This window comes from Pseudorca crassidens, chromosome 15, assembly GCF_039906515.1.
Source record: "Pseudorca crassidens isolate mPseCra1 chromosome 15, mPseCra1.hap1, whole genome shotgun sequence".
In the NCBI taxonomy this organism is placed as follows: Eukaryota; Metazoa; Chordata; class Mammalia; order Artiodactyla; family Delphinidae; genus Pseudorca; species Pseudorca crassidens.
In genome coordinates, this window is record NC_090310.1 from 15,779,374 (window position 1) to 15,793,462 (window position 14,089).

The 14,089-nt window shown below is 53.0% G+C and overlaps 1 protein-coding gene and 2 long non-coding RNA genes across 5 annotated transcripts; 1 reads left to right on the forward strand and 2 right to left on the reverse strand.

Annotated features, from left to right (window-relative positions):
- Positions 1-3,396: 3,396 nt before the first annotated feature.
- On the reverse strand, positions 3,397-5,044 carry LOC137206918 (uncharacterized). Its single transcript, XR_010934865.1, has 2 exons — positions 4,582-5,044; positions 3,397-3,716 (listed from the first exon to the last, which is right to left on the reverse strand). It is a non-coding gene; the product is annotated as an uncharacterized lncRNA (long non-coding RNA).
- A 1,015-nt stretch (positions 5,045-6,059) lies between these two features.
- LOC137206917 (uncharacterized) lies at positions 6,060-8,404 on the reverse strand. 2 transcript variants are annotated; one of them, XR_010934864.1, is made up of 4 exons: positions 8,269-8,404; positions 6,923-7,025; positions 6,272-6,368; positions 6,060-6,193 (listed from the first exon to the last, which is right to left on the reverse strand). It is a non-coding gene; the product is annotated as an uncharacterized lncRNA (long non-coding RNA). The 2 variants fall into 2 exon arrangements; XR_010934863.1 differs by having other exon boundaries at positions 6,272-6,506.
- Positions 8,405-8,870: 466 nt separating this feature from the next.
- LOC137206915 (zinc finger protein 764-like) lies at positions 8,871-13,299 on the forward strand. Of its 2 annotated transcripts, none has more exons than XM_067706144.1 (3): positions 8,871-9,066; positions 9,215-9,328; positions 10,122-13,299. In XM_067706144.1, the coding sequence occupies exons 1-3, from the start codon at positions 8,871-8,873 to the stop codon at positions 11,036-11,038; spliced, it is 1,227 nt and encodes a 408-aa protein (XP_067562245.1). In that variant the 3' UTR covers positions 11,039-13,299. The 2 variants fall into 2 exon arrangements, with proteins under 2 accessions (XP_067562245.1, XP_067562246.1); XM_067706145.1 differs by having other exon boundaries at positions 10,125-13,299.
- Positions 13,300-14,089: the final 790 nt, after the last annotated feature.

Consider the following 14,089-nt stretch of genomic DNA (forward strand, 5'->3'; position numbering starts at 1 on the left):
TTGCCAGGACTTCCCTGGTGGTCCAGTGATTAAGAATCCATCTTGCAATGCAGGGGACGCCGGTTTGATCCTTGGCCAGGGAACTAAGATCCTGCAAGCTGCGGGGCAGCTAAGCCCATGCACCACAACTAGAGAGCCTGTGCACCACAAGGAAGAGCCCGCGTGCCGCAACTAAGACCTAATGAAGCCAATAAATAAATATTAAAAAAAAGAAATATTCTTAAAAAAAAAATGATGTCTTTGTCAAACAGTGTGGAGTGTGTTCCGTGGGAAGAGCCTGCACCTGAGAGATCTGTTTGGCGTTTGTCCCCAGGTAGAAGCGATCAGGAGTGGGACAAAGCTAGAAAGCAAGACTCTTTCTTGCAGTTGCTCTTGTTTGCTGACCTTGGAATTGGGAAGAAAGATACTCCTGAGAGGCTTCTGCCATAGAATTTGCATGGCTCAGTGAATGAACAACATGAGCTGTGAACAGGTAAGCAAGGGAGCCTGGGCGCTGGGCAAGGGGCAATCAGGAGTGGGAGGGTGTGAAGGTCCAGGGGTGACCAGTACTGGAGGGGGCGAGTCAAAGAGGAGGGGGAGCTGGAGAGTGGAGGAGCCACCAAGGAGGGGGGAGCAGAACCAGGCACAGTGTGTCAAGCAGAGCTGTCTCAGCACAGGGCAAGTGCTGTCTGCTCTTTCTCGTTTATCCAGTTAACAAATATCTACAGGGACTTCCCTGGTGGCACAGTGGTTAAGAATCTGCCTGCCAATGCAGGGGACATGGGTTCCATCCCGGTTCAGGAAGATCCCACATGCCGTGGAGCAACTAAGCCCGTGCGCCACAACTACTGAAGCCCGTGTGCCCTAGAGCCCGTGCACCGCAGCTACTGAACCCACATGCTGCAACTACTGAAGCCCACGTGCCTAGAGCCCGTGCTCGCCGCAACTAGAGAAAGCCTGCACCCAGCAACGAAGACCCAACACAGCCAAAAAAAAAAAGAAAAGAAAATCCAACGAACCAAACAAAAAACAACAAGAAAATATCTACTAAGCATTTACCATGTACTAGGTACTATTCTAAGTGCCAAGGTATAGCAAGGAAAACAGACATAGGCATCCTCTTGGACCTTACATTTGGGTAGGGTGGGGAGAGACAAGTGATAAGCCGGTACATAAACAAGACAAGGTACTGTAACTGCAAATAACAAGCACTACAAAGGAACTAAAACAGAGGACATACTGGAAGTGCCTGTTGCGGGGGGATACCTAGGCCGGGCCTTGGTGAGGAGACGCTTGAGATGAGATCCAAAGGATGAGAAGGAACCAAAGGGCCGCTCAGCGTGGCCAGAAAAAAAAAAAAAAAAAAAGGAGCCAAGGGGAAGCGGGTAGGGTCACAGGATGTGGGAGTGGGGGAAGGCAGGGTTTCAGAGGCGGGGGTGGGTGGGTGCTGGGGTAGGGGGGTTGCTGGGGACAGGGTGTGGGAGAGAGGGGCTTCTAAACAGGGGCCGGCAGGTGCCAAGTTCTGAGGTAGGGATGAGTTTGGGTGAGGTGCTGAAAATGAGTTTGGAGGCAGGGGAAGGAGTGTGGGGAGTGGGAAAGGGGCAGGTCACAGAGCTCTTGCTTGCCATGATGTGAAGTTTGGATCTGATTCTAAATATACTGGGAAGCCACTGTATCATTTGTTTTTGTTTTGTGGTAAAATATATGTAAAAAAATTTACCATTTTAAATATTTTTAAGTGTTCAGTTTAGTGGCATTAACATTGCCCAACATTGCTCAACATTCACGATGTTGGGCAACCATCACCCCTATCCCTCTCCAGAACTTTTTCATCTTCCCCAACTGAAACTTTGTACCCCTTAAACAATAATGCTCTATTTCCCCTTCCCCCAGCCCCTGGCAACCACCATTCTACTTTCTGTCTTTGTGAATTTGACTACTTTAGGGATTAAACCACTAGGGGGTTTTAAGCAGAGTGTCAAGGGTCAAGGTAATCCGATTTGCATTTTAAAAACCCACTCTGGCTGCTCTGAGAGTGGACTGCAGGGGGGCGATAGAGTGGAAATGGAGAGTAGTTGAAGGGCTGGAGGTAAACACTGGAAGATGAAGGGACAGGGCCTGTCCAGGGCTGCACATGGGGGCTGGGTCATTGGAGGGGCACCAGGACCGTGATAAGGTTTCTGGCTGAGTGAGGAAGATGGAGGAGCAGTTCCTGGGGTGGACCTGGAGGTGATGACAGGGTGGACTGTGGCATCTTGGAGCTGGCAGGGAGCTCTTGGAGCTGTCTGGTCCAATGTTTGAAGCAGGGTTTGGGAAACCGAGGGTGGGAGGGGACTCTCTGGGGCACGGGGAAGAACACTTGTTCCTATCTCATGGGAATACTGTTCCACAGAATACACCCTGAGAAAGGCTGAGGCCCGGAGAGGGGAAGGGCCTGGCTTAGACCACACAGTTGAGTTAGTGGCAGAGGCAAGCCTGGAACCTAAAGCTCCCGATTTCTCAGCTGATGCTCTTGATCTTTTCACTACACCAGGCTGCAGTGCCGGATGGATGGGAAAGGCAAAGGGCTGGATGCCGAGATCAGGTAGGAGACCCCAGGCCTAAATCAGCAATGGCCTGAGCAAGAGCTGCTACAGGGTGCCTTTTGTGAAGCCTGTCACCCTCCTGAAGGGCAATTTCACATACCTCCCAAGCACTCGAATGATATATTTTTTTCCCCGTGACTTGACCCCTAACCACAATCCTTTTAATGCTTAGAGCACATCATTTTAATTTTTTCTCTTTACATTTAATACAACAGTATGGAATTGCATAGGTGACCAAAAGCAGTTCTTCTGACTTCCTACGTCCCTGCTTCTTGCCCTACCCCACATTACAACTGCATACCTGGCCTAAAATCCCACCTGTCTCTGGTTGCTGACATTGTGCCTTCAATAATTGGAGACATCATGGCATGGGTTCTGGAGTCAGAACCCTCACTAGCTGTGTGGCCTGGGGCAAGGTCATTCCCCTGCGCCTCAGCTTCCTGATTCAGAAGGGTACCTATCTCCGAAGTGTTGTGAGGGTTGAGTTAACAGGCAAAAGCACTTAGAACAGAGTTTGGCATGCAGTAAGTGATCGATCAAGATAAGCTAATATTATTAATGTCTTAGTCACATCACAGAACCAACTGCAGCTCTTGCATAGTCGGCCACTGTTCTGTTAGGGGAGCTTGGAAATGGAAGCATATTCAGATGGAGCATGAAAGCAAATGAGTCCTGTCATCCAGTAACTCATCTAACTTTTTTCTTTTTTTTAACATTTTATTTTGGCCACGCCCAACAGCATGTGGAACTTCCCCAACCAGGGCTCGAACCTGTGCCCCCTGAATTGGAAGGTGAAGTCTTAACCACTGGGCCATGAGGGAAGTCCCTAACCTTTTTGTTTTAAAAATAAGTTTATTTTTAAATTTTTATTTAGTTTTGGCTGCGTTGGGTCTTCGTTGCTGTGCGTGGGTTTTCTCTAGTTGCGGCAAGCTGGAGCTACACTTCGTTGCGGTACGCGGGCTTCTCATTGTCGTGGCTTCTCTTGTTGCAGAGCACAGGCTCCAGGCACCCGGGCTTCAGTAGTTGTGGCACGTGGGCTCAGAAGTTGTGGCTCGTGGGCTCTAGAGCGCAGGCTCAATAGTTGTGGCGCACGGGCTTATTTGCTCCGCGGCATGTGGGATCTTCCTGGACCAGGGATTGAACCCATGTCCCCTGCATTGGCAGGCGGATTCTTAAGCACTGCACCACCAGGGAAGTCCCTCGTCTAACTTTTTATACAACAATAATGACAATAACGAGAATCCAGTTTGTTTCACAATGTCAGCAGGGGCCAGTAAATTTGAAGCATTCATGTTACTTTTCTGGGAGCCTGGAGGAGGCAGCGCCAGGAGGCGGTGGAAAGGCTCGCATTAGGAGTCTGAAAACCCTGAGTCACTAATGGCCTCCTGACCTTGGGTCCTAACTGGGTTTCAGTTCCCTTCTATAAAATGACTGAACTCTAAGGGACTGAGAGGCATTCGGCCCGGTGTCCTCAGTAAGAGCTAGTAAATGTGTGGAAGTACTATAGACAAACAGACTGACTATCTCTATAAGGCACAATCACTGTAGGGATAGTTAAGAAACTATTAGAGGAATGGTGGGGGGCTGGGGGAGAGGACATTCACTGAATATTCTTATGTACCTTGTAAATGAAAAAACAAAACCCAAAAACCTGAGAAATGAATTAGTTTGCCAATAATAAAAAAATATATTTTAATGACCGGGTCACTGAGTGGGCCTTCTTGCGGGGATTGGGAAGAGGACATTTGGCCGGACAGCCCCTCCACTCCTAGCCCAGCGTCCCCGTCTCCCAAACCCCTCGCCGCCGCCAGCCCTCCCTCACCCACGCCTGCACCCGCGCCTGCACCCGCGCCTGCACCCGCGCCTGCACCCGCGCCTGCACCCGCGCCTCACCTTTCACCCACCCGACCTGAGCGCGGGCGCCGAAGCGGCTGCGGCCATCTTAACTACGGGCAACAGGCCCTTGCAAAGCCACTAGCGGAACAGTAAGAGAAGACAACTCGAGGGGAGAGTATACCAGATCATCAACGCCAGGCCGACACTGAAGCTGTTACATGCTTTTCGCTAAAGTAGAAGGACGGTAGAGTGCCACCATCTCTTCTGAGGGCTTCTTCATTTCCCGGCCCTGGGACCAACGAGTTCGCGTAACGAGCCGTTTCCCGCCATCCTAGAGTGGCCCCAACCAAAGCTACTTCCGGTCGTCTGGGCCCGGAGGGACCCACGCCCGCCCAGCACCGCAGGCCGAATCACCAGCGTCCCAACCCGGGGATATGGGGGTGAGCCCAAGACTCCGTCCCCGGCCCTGCTCTGGGCTCCCTGCGCAGGTGCCGGTGAAGGCCGGGGGGGAAGGAGCTGGGAGAAGGCTGAGGGCCACGGGCTTCGTGAAGGTGGCCCTGTATTTCTTCCCCGAGGAGTGGGGATGTCTGCGGTGGCATACCTTAACCTGACCGTGCTCGGTGAGATCCAGTGTCCCGGATCTCTGAAAAGGGAAGCGGGTGGGTGGGACGAACAGGGCCAGGTGCCTGAATCCACTGAGCCTGACTCCAACAGAGAGGGACTCTGTTTCCCGGCATCCTCGCCAGATCAGCCTAAATTCATAAGTGACCCTCTCCGGTTAGATTTCAACACTGCAAAAACTTCTAAAAAAAGTTCAGAACCTGTACCGGCCTTAAAGGCGCATGGCACACTAACCTCCACGGACTCAAACCAGATCTTTCCCTACAGACAAGCCATCTCCTTGACTGCAGCTAAGTAGAATCTTTGTTCTTTGGACATGCTTCTAGCTTAATGAGCCTTTGTTCTTGCTATTCGGCTGTGTTATACACTGACCTCCAACTCTAACACCCTTCAATGCCCTTCTCAAATGCCATCTTCAAGAAATTCCTTGGGGGGGGAGGGATAAATTGGGAAATTGAGATTGACATATATACACTACTATATATAAAATAGATAACTAATAAGGACCTAGTATATAGCACAGGGAACTCTACTCAATACTCTGTAATGGCCTATATGGGAGAAGAATCTAAAAAAGAGTGGATATATGTATATGTGTAACTGATTCACTGTACACCTGAAACTAACACAACATTGGAAATCAACTATACTCTAATAAAAATTAGAAAGAAAGAAAAGAGAGAGAGGGAGGAAGGAAGGAAGAAAGAAAGAAAGAAAGAAAAGAAATGAAATTCCTCCTGGAGCTCTTCTGCCCTGTGCTGGAAGTCTCCTCTAAGCTGCAGCTCTGTGTCCATCTCTGTAGCCCTGAGTACAATCTGCCCAAAGGTCCTCTCTGCACCTGTGCCAGCAAAGCTCCTACCTGGTATCTCTCTTAGAGCAGGTACTTTATCTTGGTTCACCAATGTCTCTAATACCTGGAACATCTAGAACAATGCCTGGCACACGTGAGATGCCCAATACATTTTCATTAAATGCATGCGTAGGTAGTCTTAAGAACTGTTTATTGGATGATGAGGGTTCTTCCCCAGTTTTGCCAGACCCCAAACCAGCCCTCATCAAATGGGTGGAGCAGGAGACCCAGCTGTGAGGTACAGGTGCTCAGGATCCTCTGGAGGAGGAAGCCTGAGAGAAAGCCAGAAAGATGGGAAGTGGAGGTGATGTCCCAGTGTCAACTGTAAGGGAAAACGTTTCTTGAGCAAGAAACACCATCTATATGCTCTTTACTGCTGGCATTACTAATTTTCACTGACCTGAATTTATGACACCCACTGGAGATTGCAATCTTGACCTTCTCTTTCTCACTTAATTGGCTTTGAGGCATCCAAGTGGTCACATGATTAGGTCACACTGTATGAATCATCCAGACCATAGGTTAGTGGCAGTGTGTGAATTCAAGTTTAGGATGGAGGCAGTTCATCTGTCTTCCAGGTCCCTGGTTCCTATAACAGCTGCCCTTCTGGTTGAGAGTATCTCTTCTGGTTGGCCCTGGAGTGGGTGGGAATGTCCCTGACTTGGGAGCCCTCAACTGGCCAATACAGTCTAGAAGGGGGCTTCCAGGGCTGGGTACCCATCTGAATGCTTCTGTCATTGTGAAGGTTGATTCTATTACCTGAACATACGTAGGCCTTGGAGAGTTAACAGGAAAAATGGTAAGTTTTGAATCTGCTGTTTCCCAGCACTCACTCAGAAAAATGATACGTTTGGAAGGGGTGAGCAGAAGTCTATCTGGGAGTTGTCGTGAGGCTCTGGGGTCAGAGACACTGACGTGGCCTTGGAGCCTGTGGCCAAGGCTCCCTGTAGTCAGGACTTTCCCAGGCCCTCAGTCTGTGCCCAGCTTCAACACGTGGCACTCACACCACACCCTCATCCCCACACCAAGTGCAGTCATGCTTTACCTTTACCTTCAACTTGGCCCAGTGCGCTCTGTTTTGTGTTGTTTTCTTTGACCACACCACGCAGCGTGCAGGATCCTAGTTCCCCAACCAGGGATCGAACCTGTACCCCCTGCAGTGGAAGCACAGAGACCCAACCACTGGACCTCCAGGGAAGTCCCGGCGCAGTGCACTCTGGAGAGGGACCCTTTACTTGCAGCTAGTGCAGTACCTCTCATGCTACTTGCTGACTTACACAGGCAAGCAGGCCTACTACTGTCCCCACAGTGGGAGGTGCTTCAGCCAGAGGCCACTAATAGACCCACCAGCTTGGTACCATGGCCCTCAGGGTCTGACCCAGGAGTGCAGACTCTGCTCAGGGTTCTTCTCCAGGAGAGTCCAGACCCCTCTGCGAGCTTTCAGCACTACCCAGAGCTCTTCCAGTGTGCGATAGGGATGGGCACTGACAGGTGACAAAAAGCCATTACTCTTAATGGAAATTTTCTAATTTCTTTTGTGTCCTTCAGGGGGCTTGAGAGGCTCAGAGAACTTGCTGGGGTCGAGCCCCTGGGCAACTCTGCACCCTTTGTCCTTACGCTCCACGGACCACCCTGCAACAAGCCTCTCTCCTTGGCCAGGCTGTCCCCTCCCAAGTTTTAAGTCTTCCCCTTCCCTCCTGCTGAGATCAACTCTTTACTTGCCCAGCTCCCCTAGGGAGAAGCAGCCACTGGGTACAGGATGTCAGGTGGAAGCCTCAGGGGGGCCTTTGGAAGGAGGCAAACAGACAAGAGCTCCAGAGCAGACACCAGAGCTGCTGAAGATGTGAAGTGCATGTCCATGAAGTGTGTGAAATGCTGTGACTGATTTAAGTGGCCAAAGGAAAAATATCAAGGCTTCTTAGGGCAGGGTATTTATGAAGGCTTGTGGGAAGCACAGACTAGACAGTCAATAAATGTGTCCGGTGAGAGAGAGGGTTTGGAGGTAGAAATGATGGAGAGAGTTGGTGCCATTTGCTAAGACAAAGACCCCAGGAGGGGCAGGTTATGGGAAGAAAGGGATGAGTTCAGTTTGAGCCACGCAGAGTCCGAGGTGCTTGTGGGCCATCCATGCCGGGGCAAGGTGGCAGGTGGCTCTGTGATCAGGAGCTCAGGAGCCAAGCTTGAGCTAGAGGTAAAGAGATGTTCGGGAGACGTCCTGTAGGGCATGTCGGGGGAGCGTAAGCTTACAGAAAGAGGGTCCTTCCGACCTTTTTAGACCTCACCCTACTCTTCCCCAGTCGCCCCCACGATCTCCTGAAACAGAAGCTCCCATAATTTCAGGCTTATCAAGCTTCCAGTAGAGAAGGTTCTTTTACCCGCTCCATTTTTTTTTTTTACCCTCAACATTGGGGGAAGCCTGCTGTCACCCAGTGATGGCCAGCGACGAAATTGAACGTCTGAATTAACAGCGCGGAGCGGCCTGGGGTCTGGGCTGGAGGTCGCTGTTCCAAACCTGGGCGGGGCCGCGGCTGCGCCTCCAGCGCGACGGGCGCGGGGACCCGGCGGGGAAGCCGGGCCGCCGCGCCTCCGGGGCCGGGCGCCAAGCTCTGGGGAACGCCGCCTCCGGGCTGGTGGCAGCGCCTCCTCGGGCGCCTGTAGCCGCCGCAGCCATGTTGGCTGAGGGCTCGAAGACAAAGCCACCTGGAGACACCGGGGCGGCGTCATCTGGGCACGATGGCGCGGGAGCGAAGTTCGCGGGGCCGCGTTGCCGCCATCTCTTAGGAAGGCATCTTCCAGTTCTGGTTCTCGGTGCACCTTCAGCCACCCGCTCTTAGTGTTCAGCCTTCCCCGTGGGCCCTCGAGGGGCCGTCCCTGGTCTCCCGGCCTCACGACGGCGCCCCGACCCTCGGGCCGGGCCACGGAGCGTTCTGGATCGCGGAGGCTCCGCGGACCCCGGCGGGTAGGGTTGGCGCTGGCCCGCCGCCGGGGTGGCACTTACGATGGCGCCGCCCCCGGCCCCGCTCCCCGCGCGGGAACCTAACGGGGCCGGGCGCCAGTGGGGGACACCCGAGTCCCTGAGCTTCGCGGACGTGGCCGTGTACTTCTCCCCGGAGGAGTGGGGGTGTCTGCGGCCCGCGCAGAGGGCCCTGTACCGGGACGTGATGCGGGAGACCTACGGCCACCTGGGCGCGCTCGGTGAGGCTCCACCTGCTCGCCTGCGCCCACAACCCCGTCCACCCCGCCCAACCTCTGGGTCCTGCACGTGGAGTGGGAGGCCCCAGAAAGTCGCGACCCTGGGCGGCGGCTTCCCCCGCAGCGTGGGCTTTGCGTTCTTCTCCCCTAGGCTTCCGAGGCACCAAGCCAGCCCTCATCTCCTGGGTGGAGGAAGAGGCCGAACTGTGGGGTCCAGATGCCCGGGATCCTGAGACGGGAGAGTGTCTTAGAGAAGCAGACACAGGTGAAGTAGTGGGTACTTTGTCCCGTGGGGACTTCCTCTGGGTCTGACCCATCCTGCTACCCTCTGCCAACTCCTTACCTGCTCATCAGTTTCCTCCCTGAATTGCTTTCCCAGCTAAGGTTGTTATGCCTGGTCCCTGCCTAGCTCTGGATTCAGCCTAGAAAGGAGCTGTGAGTGTGACCCAGGCATACCTGCCTCTCCACTCCCAGCTCCGCGGTATCTGAGCCCCTCACATCTAGTTGGTCTCTAAGCTCCTTGGAGCTCCGCGTCACCTCGTCTGCTGTTTGCCTGCTCTCTAGCTCCTCTGCCACCTCCTCTGTTTTAGTTTACTTCCTTTTTGTTGTATTTTTGTAGCAGCCTCCTTTCTCTTGGCTTGCACGGCTTTCTTCCTCCACTTATCCTGTCCACCTGTTGCACAGTGCCCAGCCCCTCTGAACTTGTCAATGCCAGTCACCTTCATGCCTCTCTTTGTGCTGCATCCTTACCATCCACTCATCCTCCGTGATCAAGGTAAATTGTTATCCCTCTGACCTTCATTTCCCCAGCCCTGAGGTAGAATGTACTGTGCCTCTGTTCCTTCCCTCTCTCTCCGTCTCTGCAGCTTTTCTTACCATCCTGTGCAGCTGAGGAAAATGTGTCACTCCTAGCTTCCCTGCCTGTACCAAGCTGAGGCCCAGAGGCAGCTATGGGTCCAGAAGGTGCTTGTATCTAAGAGGCTTCTCTGTCCCCATGTGGGCTGTGGGAATCAGGGACCAGGATAAGCCAGGGTCTGAGCTCTCCCCTTATCTCCCAGCAGGTTCCAGAGACAAGGAAGAGAAAGGACAAAGAGAAGGGACCGAGGCACTGGGGAAGATCCTTTCTGTGGACGCTCAGCCTCCCGGGCTGACGGCTCTCAAACCCTTTTCTGCTGGGTTTTCTTATGGTTGGGAGCAGCCATCGAAGGTGCCTTGCCGGGGTCGCCCACCACTCTGTGCCCATCCCCCGGTCCCCAGGGCAGACCAGAGGCACGGTTGCTACATGTGCGGGAAGAGTTTCGCTTGGCGGTCCACCCTGGTGGAGCATCTGTACACCCACACGGGCGAGAAGCCCTTCAGTTGCCCTGACTGTGGCAAGGGCTTCAGCCAGGCCTCCTCTCTGAGCAAGCACCGGGCCATCCACCGAGGGGAGCGGCCCCACCGCTGCCCAGACTGTGACCGGGCCTTCACCCAGCGCTCCGCCCTCACCACCCACCTCCGGGTCCACACGGGCGAGAAGCCCTACAGCTGTGCTGACTGCGGCCGCTGCTTCAGCCAGAGCTCCGCCCTGTACCAGCACCAGCGGGTCCATAGCGGCGAGACCCCCTTCCCGTGCCCCGACTGTGGCCGCGCCTTCGCCCACGCCTCAGACCTCCGGCGCCACGTGCGCACCCACACGGGCGAGAAGCCCTATCCATGCCCAGATTGCGGGCGCTGCTTCCGGCAGAGCTCCGAGATGGCAGCCCACCGGCGCACCCACAGTGGCGAGCGCCCCTACGCCTGCCCGCAATGCGGCAGGTGCTTCGGCCAGAAGTCAGCCATGGCCAAGCACCAGTGGGTCCATCGGCCCGGGGCGGGGCGGCGCAGGGGCCGGGGTGCCAGTGGGTTGCCTGTACCCCTGGCCTCTGGCCGAGGGGACCTGGACCCACCCGTGGGCTTCCAGCACTACCCAGAGATATTCCAGGAGTGTGGGTGATGGCCTCAACAGTGACAAGGCAAAGGGTGAAGATCTAGACATTGTTTGAGGCCCAGGGTGGCCTCAGGGGCCTGAAACTCTGGCAGCCCCGGGGAGGCCACAGAATTCCCAGCCAGAGTTGGACCTGGGGGAGGAGGACTGTTTCATCTTAGGCCCTCACGAGCTTCATCTGCTGATACCTTGTTCCCTACTGTCCCAGACTCTAGAAGCCCCCTTTGCTGAGTTAGGGCTGAGGTTAGAACCCCCACTAGACTTTCACTGTGGGGAAGAAAAGGCTGTTTCTAAGAGGATTGAGGTGGAGAACTTTGTTTTACCCACTGACTTTACTGCAGAAGTTAAAAACTGATGGCTGGGTACTGAATGTGGTCTGTAGCAGCCTTTAATTTTTTTTTTTAGCCCAGCCAGCATTTTTAAATGTTATGAATTATTGGTTAAGATTTAAAAATCAGGATATTTCACACAGAAAACCAGGTTTCTGGCCTCTCTTGAAAAATCCGAAGATTTGGCAACTCCACCTGAGCTCCCACAAAACCACAATTGGTGAGAGCTGAGGGGCAGTTGTCCCTTTGGAGGGAGGCCAGGCTCTCCAGTTCAGCATGCCTGCCACTCCTTGTCACCTCCTGACCAGCGTCAGCTGGCACTCTTCATGGCTCGCCAGCATCTCTGGCAAAGCAGGCCCTCTCCATCTGGCATTTCTCTACTCATACATGACCTGTTGGGTTCCTGTAGTCATTTGAGTTTGCAAACTGTAGTCTACAGCATTCAGTTGTTCTTGAGTCAGGGATTCAGGTAGAGAGCATATTTGTAAAAGGGTGGCAGGAGAGAAGTAAAAGGAGGCTTTATGTTAGATCTTGGCTCGTATTGCATTTTATGGTTGACAAAGTACTGTCTTGTCCAACTCATTTCACCCTCATAATTGCATATGGAAGGAAGCATCTTGCTTGGAGAGGACAGCCCATCAGGAAGAGGCAGTCAGGACTGAATGTTTTGCCCCAAATGGAGTGGTGTCTCCACCTCAGCACCACTCAGCTGACCTGCACTTCCTGTTTTTGAAGGGCAGGGGCCTGAGAGACCCCTCTAGTACTCCTTGGGCCTCCCTCGGAGAGCCCTATGGCTCAGGCTTTGCTATTCTAGGCCCAGCCAGGAGGGCCTCATCACATTTTTGAACTGGAAGAGATCTTAGCTTTTCCATCCTTTTGTATCTGGGGACACTGAGACTGGGGAAAGCTGAGCAACCTGTCCAAGGTCACACACAGAGTGAGATGCTAGGATTCTTTGTTTCCTGCTGTCTTTACCATACCACTCCTGAGTTCCTTGTCAGTGTCTCAGCCAGGGTTCTGGAAGCATCTCCCCCCTCCCTGAGATGACACCCAGGCACTGACCTAGACTAGGGACAGAGCAGCCCAGTGTTAGTGAGGCCCAGGTACAAGATGAGTGACAAAACAGCCACATAGCCAACAAGGCAAGGGAGAAAGCAGCCTTAGATGAGAGTTCCAGGGCCAACAAAAGCAAAGCTCGCATCTTCACTCTCTTCAGGACCTCCATCACCAGCAAAGGGGGACAAGGCCAGGAACATTTGGGGTTAGTAGCCAGAGGGAACTGTACTATTCTATATTCCCAAGCTCTGCACAGAATCCCTCCCCCATCACCCTGTGACTCCATCATCCATCTACCACTCATTCCTTTGTGGTCACAGTCCAGCCTTGTCCAGGTGATGGAAGCAGCCAGCCATGTGCAGACCCTTTCTTGCCTCTGGTCAGGATGACCCTTCCCCTCAAGTAGAAGTAGCAAAGACTTATGTCCTCGGTGGCCTGTGTGCACTTCCCTTCTGAGAACTCAGCCCTGTGTCTGGCCTTAGGAAGAAACCAGATTTGTCAACCTAAAGAAACTTCTATAGGAAGAGGTACAAAACTTGGGGAAAAGACACTTCAGGTAAAGTGATGGACTGACTTGATTCCAACCTAATCTTCCAATCTGACCCCACCAAGATCTCTCTTAGACTAAACTTCACCAGGAGGATTGGCTCATATGCCACCTGTCACAGGGGGAATGTGGGAGTAAGGAGAGGCACCTTGGCAGTAGTAGCTACCTTTGTACCAGCTTTTATTCCCCTAGAGAAGCCAGTGTCCAACCCATCCTTCCCCTGCCCCTCAGCACTGCCTGGGGGAAACTCAGCCTGCAATACCACTTCTCAGGTCAGCCTCAAAGCCAGATCTGGACCCTGTCTGAGCTTGCCAATTAAAGGTATAATTACTACTTTCTCTGAGTGCGCTTAAGTTTTCAAGACTTGCGTAGGGCCCCCAAACCAGAACCAACTCCTCTGCTTCCTGCCCTCGTGACCCAATTTCCCCCTCACTTAATATTTGAGTATCATGGAACGCTTAAGCCTCAGCCTCACCCCCTTCTTGGCTCCTCACTCCTTGGCACGGATACTTCCCCTAAAGGTAAGGCTCCCTTTTCTCTCCACTACCACAGGTTTTTGAGGCTCAGCCCTTGAAGCAATTTAAGCCAGGAAGAGGGTTTTCCTAGGGCTTCATTGGTGCATCAGGAGAAATGCTTGTCTGCATCAGTGAAAACATGAGCCCCATCCACATGGCCAGAGTGAGAGGTCAAGGCCATGACCACATGCCCCTTCCTAGTTTGTCCAAGCCATGTAAAGGATAAGTATTGATCTGAGCTCCAAAGACCCCTAAATTTGGGGGGAATATTTGTTTATGTGTATCTTTCTAGGAACAGTGCATGCAAAGACGTTTATGACTCAGAAGCTAAAACCTGCTCTAGGCCAATATTTTTCAAAGTAAGGCCTTTCTGCCACAGAATCACATGCAGTTATCTCTTCAAAATGCAGCTAGCTCCCTGGGCCTGTCCCTAGTTTATTGTATCTCCAGCAATGGAATCTTATGGCTGCTAAAGTTTGAGAGAACCACTGCTCTGAACGTAAAAATGTTATTTTCTAGCTGCTCTTAGCGTTAGAAGAGTAGGGGTTGGTGTCAGGGCCTGTTCCAAATGTGTCAGGCCAGCTGATGACTTCGCCATACACAAAGACTCCCA